Source organism: Natator depressus, chromosome 12 (genome assembly GCF_965152275.1).
Source record: "Natator depressus isolate rNatDep1 chromosome 12, rNatDep2.hap1, whole genome shotgun sequence".
Taxonomy (NCBI): domain Eukaryota; kingdom Metazoa; phylum Chordata; order Testudines; family Cheloniidae; genus Natator; species Natator depressus.
Genome location: NC_134245.1, coordinates 6,164,822 through 6,180,245, shown reverse-complemented (window position 1 = coordinate 6,180,245; position 15,424 = coordinate 6,164,822). Strand labels below are relative to the sequence as shown.

At 39.9% G+C, this 15,424-nt stretch overlaps 1 protein-coding gene across 8 annotated transcripts in view; it reads right to left on the bottom strand.

The window, feature by feature from the left end:
- The window catches only part of CNOT1 (CCR4-NOT transcription complex subunit 1), a 90,136-nt gene that overhangs the window by 57,575 nt on the left and 17,137 nt on the right, over positions 1-15,424 (bottom strand). For all 8 annotated transcript variants that reach the window (XM_074968444.1, XM_074968443.1, XM_074968445.1 and 5 more), the window contains exons 4-16: positions 14,866-14,964; positions 13,512-13,580; positions 13,357-13,411; positions 12,752-12,955; positions 10,966-11,134; positions 9,246-9,372; positions 8,759-8,869; positions 8,008-8,178; positions 7,268-7,395; positions 6,200-6,440; positions 4,429-4,548; positions 3,391-3,513; positions 3,004-3,155 (exon numbers count right to left, since the gene is read on the bottom strand). In XM_074968444.1, coding sequence (XP_074824545.1) covers positions 3,004-3,155; positions 3,391-3,513; positions 4,429-4,548; positions 6,200-6,440; positions 7,268-7,395; positions 8,008-8,178; positions 8,759-8,869; positions 9,246-9,372; positions 10,966-11,134; positions 12,752-12,955; positions 13,357-13,411; positions 13,512-13,580; positions 14,866-14,964 — 1,769 coding nt within the window. The remainder of the gene's footprint in view (positions 1-3,003; positions 3,156-3,390; positions 3,514-4,428; positions 4,549-6,199; positions 6,441-7,267; positions 7,396-8,007; positions 8,179-8,758; positions 8,870-9,245; positions 9,373-10,965; positions 11,135-12,751; positions 12,956-13,356; positions 13,412-13,511; positions 13,581-14,865; positions 14,965-15,424) is intronic.

Below are 15,424 nucleotides of genomic sequence, written 5' to 3'. Positions count from 1 at the left end.
CACCAATGAGGATCAACCTCTCTTTAGGAAAATAACTAAAAAAAGACAAGTGAAAAACAGGATTAAAATCAATTAATGATTCCTACTTGCTGATTTAAATTTAATTAATGGTGATTTGAAGTCACTACACCCTGTTTGAAAACTCAAATGTTAACCTAATATACCATGAATTCTACAAGAATCTCATACTAATGTCCTGACATCTAGGCAGCAGAAAGAACTGATACACCTCAAAATAGGTAAAATTGAAGACTCAGTTTTTTTCCCATCTTATAACATTAGTACTCCTGGGGGAATTCTGCACAACACAGAATTTTGCAGAAATTAATGTGCATGCAGAATTTCCTTTCCCCCCCACAGAAACAGGCTGCAGTGCTGCTAGCCACCACTGGTCCCAGCAGATTCCTGGCAGCTGCCAGCATGCCCTGAGGGAAGGAGAGGGCAGCGCACAGGAAACTCCATGTAAGCCTGGGACTGAGCATCAGGCTGTCTCTCTCTCTGGATCCCTTGGCTTGGGGTGGGGTATGGGGCAAAGAAACAGGAACTGGGTTGTGATAGGGATTTCTGTAACTACTCCTGGGGAAGTGTAAATGTATGTATTGTTACAGACACTTGCTGACCAGTATTTTGAAACAAAATTACCAAAATAATTGAAACTGGCATGATTATGTAGTGTTATTTTGATAAACATTTGCAGAATTTTAAAATAGTGTGCAGAATTTTTAATGTTTTGGTGCAGACTGCCCCCAGAAGTACATTATGTAAAATTCTAGGTTTAAAATGTAAGTATCTCTGCATAATGTTAACTTTGTAAAGGATCATTTAGAATTGGTATGAAACATGGACACCCATTTGCTTTTAGTGTACCAGCCCTATTGAGAAATACAGGAAGATGCCCCACCTACTTACTCTGCAACCACAGGAAAAAAGAAGAAGAGGATCAGAAAATTTTGTTCATCAAATATAAAAAAAATTGGAGAGACTGCATGGCCAGTTAGGTATTTAGAGGGTGGGATTGAATGTTTATGGAGCCAGACCTAAATTAAAAAAAAAGTGTTATTGTATCATTCCTTCCTGTAAGTGAAGCCTATTTACTCTCCCCCCCCCCACTCATTTTTTCCTGTATTCTCCCTCGTCCTCTCTTTTCCCACGTTGTGTTTGCCCCTTTCCACATTATCACTCTTTTCCTGTGTTCACTATTCAGTCTCCCCACTCTCTCAACCTCCATTTCCTCCCCCCACCCCAAACTGTCTCCTATACTTCTTCCCAGGACATAAGTTCATCAGCCAGCCTCATACCTCTGAAGTCCATACACTACCATCCTCTCCTCAAAAACCAAGCACGTATACAGGCATTGAGAACCCTCCTTCTCCTCCCCTCCCCAAAAAGAAACACTCACTCTCATGCAGCTTCCCAGGAGCCCAAATGGGCAGTCCATGTATCATGTGCCAAGCATGTCCCAACCCCCTCATGCCCACCCACACAAGCAGCCTCTCCTCCTCAGTTCTCTACCCATGTCTCAATAGTTCCTTCCCCTGCATTTGCACAAAGGCAGCCATTTGCTCTCCAAGCCCTTTGATTCCCACACTTGTACTTGTTCTTCCCACTTACTTTGCCCCTTCAACCTCAAGATGAGTCTAGCCCTGCTTAGAGAAGGGAAACTGTTGTAGAGCAGGAGGAGGAAGTATCTGTTCTTTCTCCTCCCCCCACTGGCTCTGCCAGATACAATGATCCAGGAGCCAGTCAGCACCAACAGGAACTGGGGGTAAGGGAGAGAGAAAATGATGTGATCTTGGGAGAAAGAGGAAAAGAAGAAACCTTTTCATTTTAATCCCTCTACACAGAGCAGGCAAGGAATGTTTGGGAGGAGTGGGGGAAAGAACATGCGCATCGATTTCATCCCAGTGATTGCACCTAGGGGGACACTTGTATTTATAGGGGTTTCATGACCCTAAAAAGTTGCCACGAGTACTTTAAAAAAAAATAAAATTAAAAATGGTGTTACCACTAATTTTTGACTCAGTACATACATATTCCTTGAGTAGAAGATTTGTTTCCCCCCCCCCCCCCCCTTCAAGTAACTTAGTGGTCTGTGAGTTTATCAGACATTTAGCAGATGAACAGATTTCAGTGTCTACGCTCGTCTGACTTCACTGCAAACTGTTCTTCAGAGTAAACAACTGTTTAAAACACTTATTGCTATAGAGCAAGATTGCGGTTTTTGCTAGCATAAGGACAAAGTGGTTTGGTCAAAACAAAAACAAAAAAAAAGGGTTTCCAGGACATTTCTGGCATCACTAGAAGTTCCTGCACATCGTGTGTTGAAACTAGATTCACCAGCACTTTAGTTATAGGGGTATCTTCCTAAATACATGTTGCACCATGGTGCAACTTCAAGGTAAAATGTTTGGGAGACAACTTCCCCCATAAATTACAATAAATGGGGAATTAATTTCTAGCCAGAAAGTTTACTAAAATGCTTGTTTCTGATTAGGGCTGAAATCCAAGATTTCAGACCTGTGATTGGGATTAGGAAAGCCTGCATACAAGACCGTTTTCTTCTCAATCTGGTCTCCTTTAGTAATTTTTCTTAGTGTGCGCAAGTGGTTCAGATTCTTAGATAAAAAGAGGAAGTAACAAAGGGTTGAGAAGATTTTTCTGGACAGACTAGTTCTCCAGCCCAGAGGACATTAGGATTCAGAGTACAGCCAAAGTTATTGCTTGTTCTTAAGTGCCTACTATGCAGACTAAAGCTTTCTAAATCCAGAGATAAACAAAATTGTAATAGCTTATGCATAACACTTGAGAGTACTGTCAGGAGGAATTTAGCAGTAAGATTGAACACACTGGCTCTACCTGGGACTGGCTCTAAATGGTACAGCCCCATCTTTCACATGCACCAAGGGAATCCAAACATCAAGTTTTAAGATACTCTTGCAACTATGACACTTGCAGTTGAGTCTTCAAGCATATGCAGTCACTATAAACATGCAATTTTCTTACCCAGCACAAGCTTGTAGGCAGGCCAACATAGTTGCCAGTGTTTCTGGAGGAAGCTGAGCACTTTTGGGCTGGTCTTTCTCTGGGGCAAGGCCCCCCAAAATAGATGGGCATCGTCTCTTTAAGAAGGTCATACAGGCCTGGATGAAGGGCTCCTGGGGAAGAGAAATTCTTTTAATCTCTATTTAGACCACATACCAGCCATGATTTCAAATTTAGCAATTGCCAGGTGGAAAGAATTGCACTAAGCTATTAGATAATTCAACATTTTCACTGAACTGTCAGACTAAAGAAGTTTTCCACAACTTCAATACTACTTAAAACTGTTATAGTGACTTAACTAAGTCACCAAAAATAAAATGCAGAAATGAAATAAAAATCCTGCTTTACCCCATGCTCCCGAATTTTATCTGTGAGCCATTTGTCAAGTTTGAGGTATTCCCGTCGAGAGGCAAGTGCAGCAAGGTCAATAACAAAGGCAAATGGAGTACCATTTAGCAGCATTGACAAGGCCTAAAGAAAAAAAAATAAGACTACTAGTGAAAATATCAGGTTACCCTACCCACTCTTTCACGCTCTCTGCTCCCCACCTGCTTTTTGGACAAGTTTTGCTACAACATGCTGCTACTGCTTTCTTGGTTAACAAAAAAAATTTGGTACTATTAGCTTCATAGTTAAGTCTTGCTTATAAGACTAAGAAAGTGGTTCTAGATCTGAAAGCATGACGCTACCTTCAACTAGACTTGACCTTGTGCTTGGGCTTTTACAGTCTTAATATGAAGCCTTACCAATAAGTGGCAGAGTAATAAAAAAAAGTTACTCAGTTTCTATTACAACACCACAGAAATCAAATCAAATTATCCTATCACTCCCTGAGCACAACATATGAGTATTTCACATCCATTCTGAATGTGCCTCATGGTCAACAGTAGTTGATGCACAGAAATTTTTTTTCAGAAGGCAGTCTGTCCAGCTATACCAAATGACACCCCAAATTTGTTACATCCACTTTAACAGGTGACAGATACCTCAAAAAGGTGATAAATACCTCAAAAATACATCAGCTGAAACTGTACAGCACATACAATTTCAGTGAACTAGTATGGAAAGTTCCTGAACTAGTGTCACTTGTTTACCACACCTAAGTACAACTGTGCTCTTTAAACAAGTTTAATTTTCTAAAATAAGTTTCCTATGCTCCCACTTCTAGCATCTTCAAGAAAAGAAAGTGTTGAAACTATTCTTATAGTTCTACATAATTTTTGTAGTCTTGATACCCACTTATGCCAACATCTGAATCCAAACACATTCTAGCAATACAGTTCTTATTAACTTTCTATCACTTGCTAGTTTAATTCCCCTTATAAAAAGGAACATGAAGTTCATAAACGCTCTAAATAATGACAAATGCCTCTCAAAACCACTCACCTTCAAGTCTTGGGCAACATCGAGAATACGGGACAATTTTGCCTGGTCATACTGCTCCCCTCTCATGTACCATTCAGCCATCGCATGCATGATAAGTTGGCGTATTGAAGGAGACTGGCCCTAGGGAAAGTTAAATTGTGATTTCACTTTATACAGAGCTGCTTAAAAAAACCCCCACACACTGTTACAGAAGTTTACATTTGGAATAGCTCACTCATACTTATGCAGGATGTTTCACCTATACGTGACAGTTTTAATGGCGTTTACATGCACGTTCTGTAGTTAATACTAGTTATAGTTCACTCAGTTAATCTACTGTAAGAGCCTAAAATCACCACCTAGACGTGATTCTACATCTTTGAATTTCCTTTTGAATGGTGAAACAAGTTGAGTTCACATCCCATATTATTCCATCAGTAAACCAGTCTAATTCTTTTCCCATTCACACAGGAATGGAGACTGGAATAAGCTATTGTAGCATCCCATCTGCACTTATGTAATGGAATACCACATCTCATGGCTTAATACATGTTCTTGGAGACAGAATGGGAGTGAGATCCCAAAAACAAACAGAATTCAGCTTTTCATTGGTATCAAGGGTCTTTAAAGTCTAGCTGTTCACATCTCGGGAACACTTAAATTTTACCAGCTGATGGAACTGCATCATGAAAGATAGACCAATGTTCTGCATTTATGCCACAACCTGGGCCAGTGGAAAATGCCAGATCTTGCAGTTAAGATCTTTACTCAACTCATGCTTTGTTGCAGCAAGTTTTCTCTGGTCAAGCAATAAAGACAACTCTACCCCTCAATTTAAGAGATTTTCCTAATGTAAACAAAAAAACCCACAACTGGGAGAGCTTGAGATGAACAACAATGCTGAATGACCATGACTTTGCAGTCAGTATACACCAGGACCAGGTTGGTTTTGTATCATTGAACTTCACTGTTCAGATGTACTTGAGCACAAGATTTTCTAATGCAGATAGCCAAAAGACAGGGGTCTCAGCTACAGCCATCTTTTCCTTACCTCCAAGCATTTGGGCAGCTCCATCAGTGGTAAAAGCTATAGCATGGAGAGGGCAACAGGTAACCCCAAAACAGCCTGCTTATGTACTCATTTAGTGCCTGACATTTGCATACACTAAAAGGATACACAGGCAGTCACTTAATGACAGCTCTCAGTTTAAAAAATACAGGAATTGTAATATTGCATCAGACAAGTGTGACATCTGTAGCATATACTGCCAGACAGTGATCAGTATGGATACGTCAGCCCAGGATGTATAATTATGGAATAGCCAATCTCTAGGGAAAAACTAACAATTGGGCTTATGCCTGAACCTGACAGTTTATATCCCAAGATAATGCACTTCTTACAGGAGAGACAGAGAAACAGAAGATGAGTTTTAAAAAAAACAACCCAAAAACCTGTGTGCCAACCAGCAAGAGAAAAGACTTGTTTAATTTTACAAGGTCTTAGATTGAGCCTATATTCAAGTTTGAGTTTCCTAAGCTGATCTTTTGCTAAAAAGAGTACTTATTTAAACAATGCAAAAAAGAGACCAAGTCACAGCAGTTTGCCTTAAGATCCAAGTGGTAAGCTATCACCAGTGAGTTGCAATATTTTATAGAAAGTATTTTTTTACAATACCCTGGTCATAAATGAAGACATTTCAATGCTTTGCTGTTCCAGCTGCCAAATCAATCCAACACAAGCTTCTAAAATAAAAGTAATCAAAGCATTTGAATACTCAATTGAAACACTTACCTGTCCATGCCACGCATAGTGCAAAATGATGGCAGAGTTGGGGTGGTTGCCAAGGAAAATTGGCATAAGTGTAGAGATGAGTTCATGGCGCAAGGTATGCCAGGAAGTGTTGATCTGTAATAAGGCCAATACCAACATATCTGGGCAGTGCTTGATAGGGAAACTGAAGAGCTGCTTAACTTGCTCATACTGCCCCACTTCTGCCAACCGCAACAGAGACTCAATCAAATCCAGGCTCTTCCTAACAAAAACAAAGTTACATACTAGATGACTAACTGGATTCTGGTCTGCAGGCAATGCTAAGCATTATTAAAATGCCAATTTCAAATAAGGAAACTCCATACAACTGTTACAGTTTTTGTTGAACACAATTGAGCCTGCAATGAGAATATTCCTATCTAATTTTCATTAAGTATTTAAAAACCTCAGTGTTTAATAAACGGCTCAAAAGGTCAGAGTCAACTACTCTTGTGGTGAAGAGGATTTAAAAAACCCACCTCCAACTGAGATATTTCAGGTTGAATATACAACTGAAAACTGTGGCTATATGTATATGCTTTAAATACTCATGTTTTATTTCAGGTACATGAAGCAAGCTCCTCCAGTGTCATGGAAAGAAAAAAAAGACAACCGGAAATGATATCTCCTCCATTCCCTGTAGTCAGTTCACAGCATTTGTGTTTAGTGTTTCCTAGATATTTCTACTTCTTTAGAACACACCCAACTGCATCAGAGAACCCTGTTCTTGAATAGAATACCTATATATTTTTTAGAAGTGAAAAAGCACTCCCAAAACACATCAACTGTCTGGAAGAGTTCCTACTAAAGACACCAGTGGAAGGATCAACTGGCAGCATGCTTTTCAAGTGTTACTATGGGCATATATGGGAAGTGCTCTGATAATGCAAGAACCAAGCACTAATTATACACAAGATACTTAATGGCTCATCTGCTGGAATATGCGTGCAGCCAAAAAATCAAGTCATTTGAAAAAGCCACAGTTAACTGTCAAATTAGTCTTATCCTCCACTTATGAGACTATAAATCCAACTATGTGACCAGGTTTACCATGTGGCAATTTCTCGATTGTCATCCTCTGGTGGTGCTTTCAGGATGTCTGTGGCAACAGTATGACAGGGGTAGTCAGCAAAACAGAAGATCTCCGGGTTTATAAGGGAATGCTGGATGAAGGAGAGCTAGAACAAGTGTTCAGAAAAAGCAGTTTAGCGCTTCAGCAAAATTACATACCCTCTTTCTTCCTCAGCCACCATGACAGATTTTCAGAAGGGACCCAAAAGTTACTGTGTGTGTTTTGCACCTAGACTTCTCAGGACACATCTACACATCTATGTCAGGGGACTTGGTTAAAAACTGTTCAGTATGTACTGTATCCAGGACTTTAATCTTATTGTGTAACCTGGTTAAAGCCTTGGCACTATGCAGTTATTGAACATAGTTCCAGTTCCATCTACACTACAAATTGGAATAGTGTTAGTAACGGTTTTCCCTAACAAGGATGTGTCGTGCTCTTCAACTCAATGTGCTTTAATATGCCTTAAGCCTTCAACTGTGTATAACCAGTTTATCTGACTAGATCATACTTCAGATATGTGCTCTTGGTCTGTAGTCCCTCCCAGACAGAATTGCAAATTCATTCTTAGTTCTTGGACTAGTCTATTTAAGTTGCTATTTCACTCCTGAATGATGTTCTTTACTACACAAAGATAATAACCCAGTACAATTGTAATTGTTAAGCATGTAAACTGCCCAATGGCATTAATTTGGCAACAGCTCCAGAACAAGCCTACCTGGCCCTCAGCATGTTTCCAAGGTCTGTATATGAGATCAACTGGGAAGACTTCCATGCCTAGCCCTCTTTGGATACCGTACACCACAATCTGCAGACCCTTGCTGTCACGAAGTTGAAACCCAGGGTGGTCCAGTTCATAGGTTACTTCCTTGAAGTTCAAACTAGGATTCTGCAACCAGTAAAACAGGTTACCCAGCCATCAAGATAACATCCATAAACATTCCTCAATACTTTCTGCAAGTGCACCAGGCAATCAGTGATTACTGCATTCCAATGGAAAAATTTCAGCACAAATAAATAGTTTGGCAAAGTTATAATTTAACTGAAAACAGGCTCTTACAACAGTGTTAGACAAACTTAACTAGTGGCATCACAACCAGAAAAGACTGCGGCATCTGAATTCTGGCTAGGTGTTACTCTCTTCCATGCAAGGTGCATACTCCTTGAGGCAAAAGTGCTTATAAAGGTTTTCTGTCTAGTCACTAAAAAAAAAAAGGTACTCTAAATAGTGAGTCTAAATAGTCACTGTTTAAAAAAGTCACTCAAGTTAGCCATCCTTGCATCTTTAGTTTCCCCGTGGTATTATTTTGAGACTTTTTATTCAAGTGAAGCAATTAAGGCAGTTCAGTTCAGAAATGCTGGTACTCTACGCCTAAGAAGAGTATACCAGAATTGACTACTGGTTGCTCTGAATACTAATTACAAGCAGTCTATATTGATATATTACAAGCAAGAAGTCACAAACTCACCAGCTCTTTAAGAACATCAATCAAGACCTCCACATTCCAGGTATGGGCTTGCGTTCCATCACTTTTATCTTTCCCATCACTCCAGATCCCACTGCCAGGAGCCGAAATAGACTGCAAATTAAAGGCATCTGATCAGATACTAGTTAAACTTAAAAAAGAAGCACCAGAAAACAGAGCTTCACAACATCCTGCATTATAAGCAAAATCAAGCTGTTAAGTAAGCAGGAAGAAAGCCTTTCACCTAAGAATCAAAGCATTTTACAGACATGCCTCACTGTGATGCAATACCCCTCTGCAAAATAGGAATGAAACGTGAAGTGAAGCATACAAGTTAAATGACTTGCTTAAGGTAACAGTAGTGGCAGAGCCAGAAATGGAATACTGGAGCACCAACTCCCAGTGTCCCCTGCTTTAGCAACAAGTTCACTCCTCTCACTAAAATGTAAATGTACACTGTTTACTATCACTCTTCAGTAAGACTACTCACTTGTAATGGAATACCCTCTGTCAACCCCGAATGAGTTCGAGCCATCATTCCCAAAACCCTGGCAACCTGGGCAGCTGTGACCTCCCGAACACCAAACTGCATGATTATGTTGCGACATTCTTCAACACTAAAAATATAACCAGAAGAAATAGACATTGAGCTCAGTACCAAAGCAGGTTTCACCATGACAGACAGCATAACATGAGAGAGACTAGAGTGAGATATTCTGGTTAAAGATAAGAAAAAACATTGAGACAGTTAGCTATTTCAACCTGATTGTGTATATAATAAGGACTATGAGACTGCTTGGCTTTGCAATGTTTTCAGTTAGAAGAGTTCTTGCTTTCCAATTCGCACTATTTATGTTAGGTCAAGATGACTATATATAAACTTTCATAGAAATCCAGTGTTTGCAATAAAGATATTTTGGGAAACTGCCATATATTCAACTCAAAACCATATATCTCCACTAAGTAATAACCATGTGACCTGTATCTGACCACTGCATATAGTTCATACAAATTAAAAACTGTAGGATTTTGCCACTCTCTCAGCTCTCCATTAGACAGGAAAGGGGTCAAAAAGACTATGGGTAGATTACTCATGAACACCAACTTAGGTTCTGACATAGTTGGAGTACTCAAAGGTTACAAAAGCTTAAGTGCCACCCATCTGCAACAGGTATCTGAGACCATGACTACATGCTTTGTGGGAAATGAGCATGTATAAATTCACTCTACAGTTGTCAAATTTTCCTCAATTAGACCAAGGGTCATCTTAATATAACTACACAATGAAATTTCAACTCATGAAATATTTTAGCAGTTGACCTAACTGCAGGAGTCAAATACAAAAAGGTCAATTAAATTTCCTACAACTCAGGTCTTTATATCCTTCAAAGTTCATTTTATTCCGTGTGAAAATTTACCCAGTCTATAGGAGAATTGGTAAAAAAAAATTTGTGATGGATTAAAGGAAACTCAAATACCTTTGATTTTTGTCTGAACTGGGAAAATAATAATTTACATAAACTGCATAAATTATGAGTAAGAGTAAGGTTTTTTTAAACCAAAGTTATTTTCACTTTTGGACACTGAAACCAGAGATGGCAAACACTACAGGAAGGCGTTTAAGGCTATTCAGAAGAAATTTTTTGAAAGTGTGGAACTGTGTTTCCTCTAATTTTTCCCCACACATGTGCAGAATGAATTTTGTTATATGCACCACTATGGAGGTGGTGTGACAAATCACGTTCACATTGGTGCACACAACAAAATTTATGTGGTGGGGGTGGGGCCAAGGAGTGTGGGAGGGGGGCTGCAGGGTTGGGGCAGAGGGTTGGTGTGTCGGGGTGTGAGGGCTCTGGCTGGGGCTGCAGGCTCTGGGGTAGAGCCAGGGATGAAGGGCTCAGGACTGGGGAAGAGGGGTTTGGGGTGCAGGAGGATGCTCTGGGGCTATGGGCAGGGAGAGAGGACTCCCCCAGCTCTCCCCCTGCAGAAGGTAGTTTACATTTACAATCAGAAAATAAAAAACACTGGAAGTGAACATACCATAAACCAAGAACAAGCGATCTCATGTTACTACTTGGTGGATACAGGTTAGTGTAGTTTACTTTAAGTCTCCCTCTCTTCCTTTACCTCAAGAAAAAAAAGGGACTGTTCCCAGGCAAGGAGGCTTGATATGTGTGCGTGCTCTTTCTCCACACAGTTTTCCTACAAACCTTGTACAAAAGCCGTAGCCTACTTCTTGCATGAAGTCTGCCAGAGAGCTCTCCATCATTGTTTTGGCTATCCCTCCAGAATCAGGCAGGATCCTATCCATTAGGATGTCCCGTTTTTCAGGGTATAGAAGTGGTGCAAGCACCACAGGGCAACGCTCCTGGGGAAAATCTAAAAATGAGAGAAGAGCATGTATTAAGGAGCATTATAATGGCCTAACAAACAGGAAATTCTACAATACTACTTCCAGTCACAGATGACCATTGGGATTCTTTGTTTCTAAGTGCTTCTGTTCAAATGACAATAGTATTTTTCAAGACAATTACACATTGCCCCTGGAAAATGAAGGCTTTAAGCCTCCCTCAGGAAAGCTTCCAGTTCCTGAAGAATTGAAGCTTTTAAGTTTCTAGCCACTACAGTCGTAAAGAAAATCTACCAAATGTAAGCTGAGAAAAATCACTGCATCTAGCCTGCCAACATAGCTCTAGGTCCTCTATTGCTGTTTACAGCTTCCTCAAGCTGCAGGACCAGCATGAAATTGACAAGACTTCTACAGTTTCACTGCAGCTGCTTGGGAAAGCTACTAACTGCAGCAGAAACAGGTGCTAGAATTATTCCTGTGGGGGGACAACCACCCAAAAAGCACAGGTTGGAGAAGAATACAGTAGGACAGAGCAGCTGTCCCCTTCCACCAGAAAGTATTGGGAATAGGTTACTGGCGTGGGGTGCTCCTCTCCATTCTAGGAGACAGGTTTCAAAACACAGATGCACCATGGGACAAGAGAAGGACTTATGTTTTGGGCTATTATGCCAGCAACCCATCCACAATAGGACAGATTAGCCCCTAGGTTGTTTCCACTGGGCTAGCCTTCCCTCAAAACAAGTTAATTAGTGTGACTGCTTGTGTGGCAAGTTATTGGCTTGATCAAGGGAAACTAATGGTGGTTAGCACACCAAATTCTCTAGAGCAAAAAAAGCAGCTGTCTTGCTCTGTTTATACACACTGTATATCTACTTCTTTTTAGAACTAAGGAGGAGTGAGGAAGGGCAGGAAGAAGAGAAGATTAAAAGAGTTTAAATCAGGAACAGAGGGCCCCTTTATTAAAGATATTTTGCCAGAAGCCACTTCACCCACTGAAAACCATGAAAATGTTATTTCATATATTTAAACTGCCATAGCATCACATAGACAGAGGTGGTCTCCACAACATGCATGGCATCAATAAAGTTCATATGCAAAGTTATGTTCTCTGAAAGTTCCCCTAAACGCGTTCCTGGAACTTATGCATTCTAGGACTTGCAGCAGCAGACACCGATTTAATGTAAATATTATGAAGCCTTAACTATATCCCATCAATGCAGTTTCTCTTCATTTAGCATTCTGAAAAATTCCGTTTTAGAAAGATCAGAAGGAAAATATACAACAAATGAACTTTTGCCACAGGACAGAAGTTCTGAACTATCTAAAGCCCGTTCATTTGGATATCCCTAAAGAAAGGCTGCATTCCCCTCAAATTCTGCAGATTTTTTTTAGTATACTGTAATACTATGTTACCACATACCAATGGAAAGAAGATTCCAACTATTTCAAACCAGCATGATTAAGTAGTACACTGCAACAGAGTACTTGTTCTCAGTGAATTTAGCCTCATGAAAAATAACTTGGTCGAAACCTTATGCACTAAGCATCCTATTACACCATCACACTTCTGCCACTGGAATGACAGGCTGCTGGTGCATTATGAGAGGCATTCAAACAGGCTTCCTGAATGGGGATGTTCTACTTACCTCTACGTAATGTTTTGAGGAAAGCGTCAATCTGTTCCTGTCCAACCCCAAAGGCTCCCTTCTGCCCAAAAAGGAGATGGGACAGGAGGAGGTGCAGGACCTCTATTGCAATATCTTGGAAGCCACCTTCTTGATTTCCACTGACGTCTGCGTCAATGTAAGAACGCAGAAGATCTGGAAGTTTCTGTTTAATAAACTGGGCAGCTTTAAGAAAAAGAGGCTACAGTTAAAGCCTGAAAGTTACTTTAAAAATGTAGCACAGTCAAAGACTTAATTTGGTTCTGTTGGTCATGCATTGCTCTGGGCAAATTTAACACTCCACACCACCTCGTAGTTGTCTACCATTGATAGACAATATCCTTTTCATGCTCCATACCCCTCAGTCCCACCTTTAGTAGGCAAGACAGACTTTGCAGTAGGTCTGGAACAGACATGGATATAGTGAATCAGAACCGGGGAAAGGAGGGAGGAACAACTCCTGTTCCAGTGCCTATTGATTTCAACTGAAGCAGCAAACTCAGGTAACCCAGACCCTAAACCATTGTCAGGATTGTTCTTAAATTTGGTGAGTCTTTGCTGTAGTATTCTGCAAACTCCACACTTACCAAAACCTCGTAGATCTGAGCTGAAGGAGTTCAGTAAAGCAAGACCAAAAATCACCTGTGAAAGGAAAGTAAAAGCCCATCACGCATTTAATTTCAATCAAGCTTTGTATTGTAAAAACTTAACCAGCTAGTTTGGGAAACAAATGTTTACCTACCTCTTGAACTTTGCTTAATTTGATAACTTTACTCAGCTGGGCAAATAAATGGGGTGAAGGCTTTAGACTCTGAAACAGAATAAAGTATGAATTATTTTTATGGATGGTCTAGCTTGTAATGTGAGAGACAGCCTGGAGGTTTTATGTGCAGGAGAGGGAAATTTATTTGCAGGAAAGGAAGCCATTTTGCAGTAGACTAGCTCACAAAGCCTGAATAGGGCAGTCAAAAAACAAGCAAAAGCTACCATTTTCAGAGTTAATATCAAGGTGATCCATGCTTGGTAGAAAGTTTAGATTCACACATACTTCCCACGAGTTACACTAGTTCAGTTACTAAGTCATTGTTTTCAGGACCTCCCCCATGTCAACATAAAAATATAGTAGCACTCAGGACCTATTTTGTATTTTCATTGTTTTGAGGTCTATAACAAAATGTTCAAAATCACAAAAGTTTAACACTATTAAACCAGCTTACTTCAAATCAAGAGAAAGACCCTTTCTAAAGTGGCTTGGACACTACTACAGTGTTTCTGTGAAAATGGTAAAGTGAGATGAGTAGCAGGAGAATAAAGTTAGATATAGCAGACTGTGCAATCCCAGACGTCCACACGGACAGCTAGCATTAGCTAATATCGTAAGGGAATACAATTTAGACCCAACATTCGGGTTTATAAAGAAAGGCTTAAACTCAAATATTTTTTCATGAAACAAACTGAGCTCTGAGTCTTGCTTGGTTTTAAGTATTCCCATCAAGTGTTTGCAATCCAAATATTGCTTATGGAATGCATAAGAACCTGAAATTGACTAATTTATATTTACTTGGGAAACTTGAGTGAAGTACAGGGAGCGATAATAAGGAGAGTAAGACTATTCAGTTTTTAAAATTCATGGTACTAGAAAAGACAAGAGCTTAAGTTTTAAGAAATTAAATCCCAGTAAAAACAAATACAGAGGGTATAAACTACTATAAAAAAAAGCAAGGCCAGTGAGGATTTCAGGCAACAATGGAAGCATGTCAAGTCTTACTCTAGATAAGGATCCTGTTCTCAATGCTGAAGACTGTCCTCAGTCCTTCTGCACTAGCACCCCTTTAATCCATCTAAATCTAGAAAATAGTAGTTCTTGAAGGGTAAAGGTTTCCTTCCTATGCGTTAATCCATTTCCCCTCCAACTCTAGCAAAACCTCTGTCACACTCCTCATGTTGGATTTTTAGTTTGCTAGTGCAGTTACACACTGCATGAATGCTTACTGCCTTGTTTGACAAGTTTTCCTGTTTAAAAAAATATTTTAAATGTAACTCATTGACTGCATTGTTTTTCCATGATGGACCCTTTTAAAACAGGGAATACAAACCTTCTGATAGTGCAATGGATTGTCAATGGCGTAGGACAGCGTCGAGATAAAGTTTGGCTTTGTAATCAGCGACGCACACTCCTGGATCAGAAACTGAGTCTGAAAAGAACAAGTTAACTGTAAAGCCGCTATTGCTTTGACATATTGAATCTGTATTTAGTTATCACTTCTACTTTCCACTCCACAGCCATAGTAGCAATAACCCAGTCAGATTACAGAGCACCTGAGATTTTGAATTCAGTATTTTGTACAAAGAAACATGGAAGGAGACAGACTAGTGTCCATCAGAATTTGACTTTCCTTGTCATTAAAATTTAGGTTTTAATATTTGCCAGACTAGACAAGCTAACCAAACATGTTTCGCAGTCACCTTGCACAGTAAACTCGATGTGCAAGTCTGGTACTTTATTTCACTTGTCTCAGGCTCCTACAGATGTTGGCATAGACACTGTCTGTATGCCAAACAGAAGCACAGTATGCTAAGTTAAGCAATGTTTCTCAAGAGATTTTAGGAAAGAATGGAGGTTAAGCCAGGAAACAGGTGTGCCCCAAAAGTCTA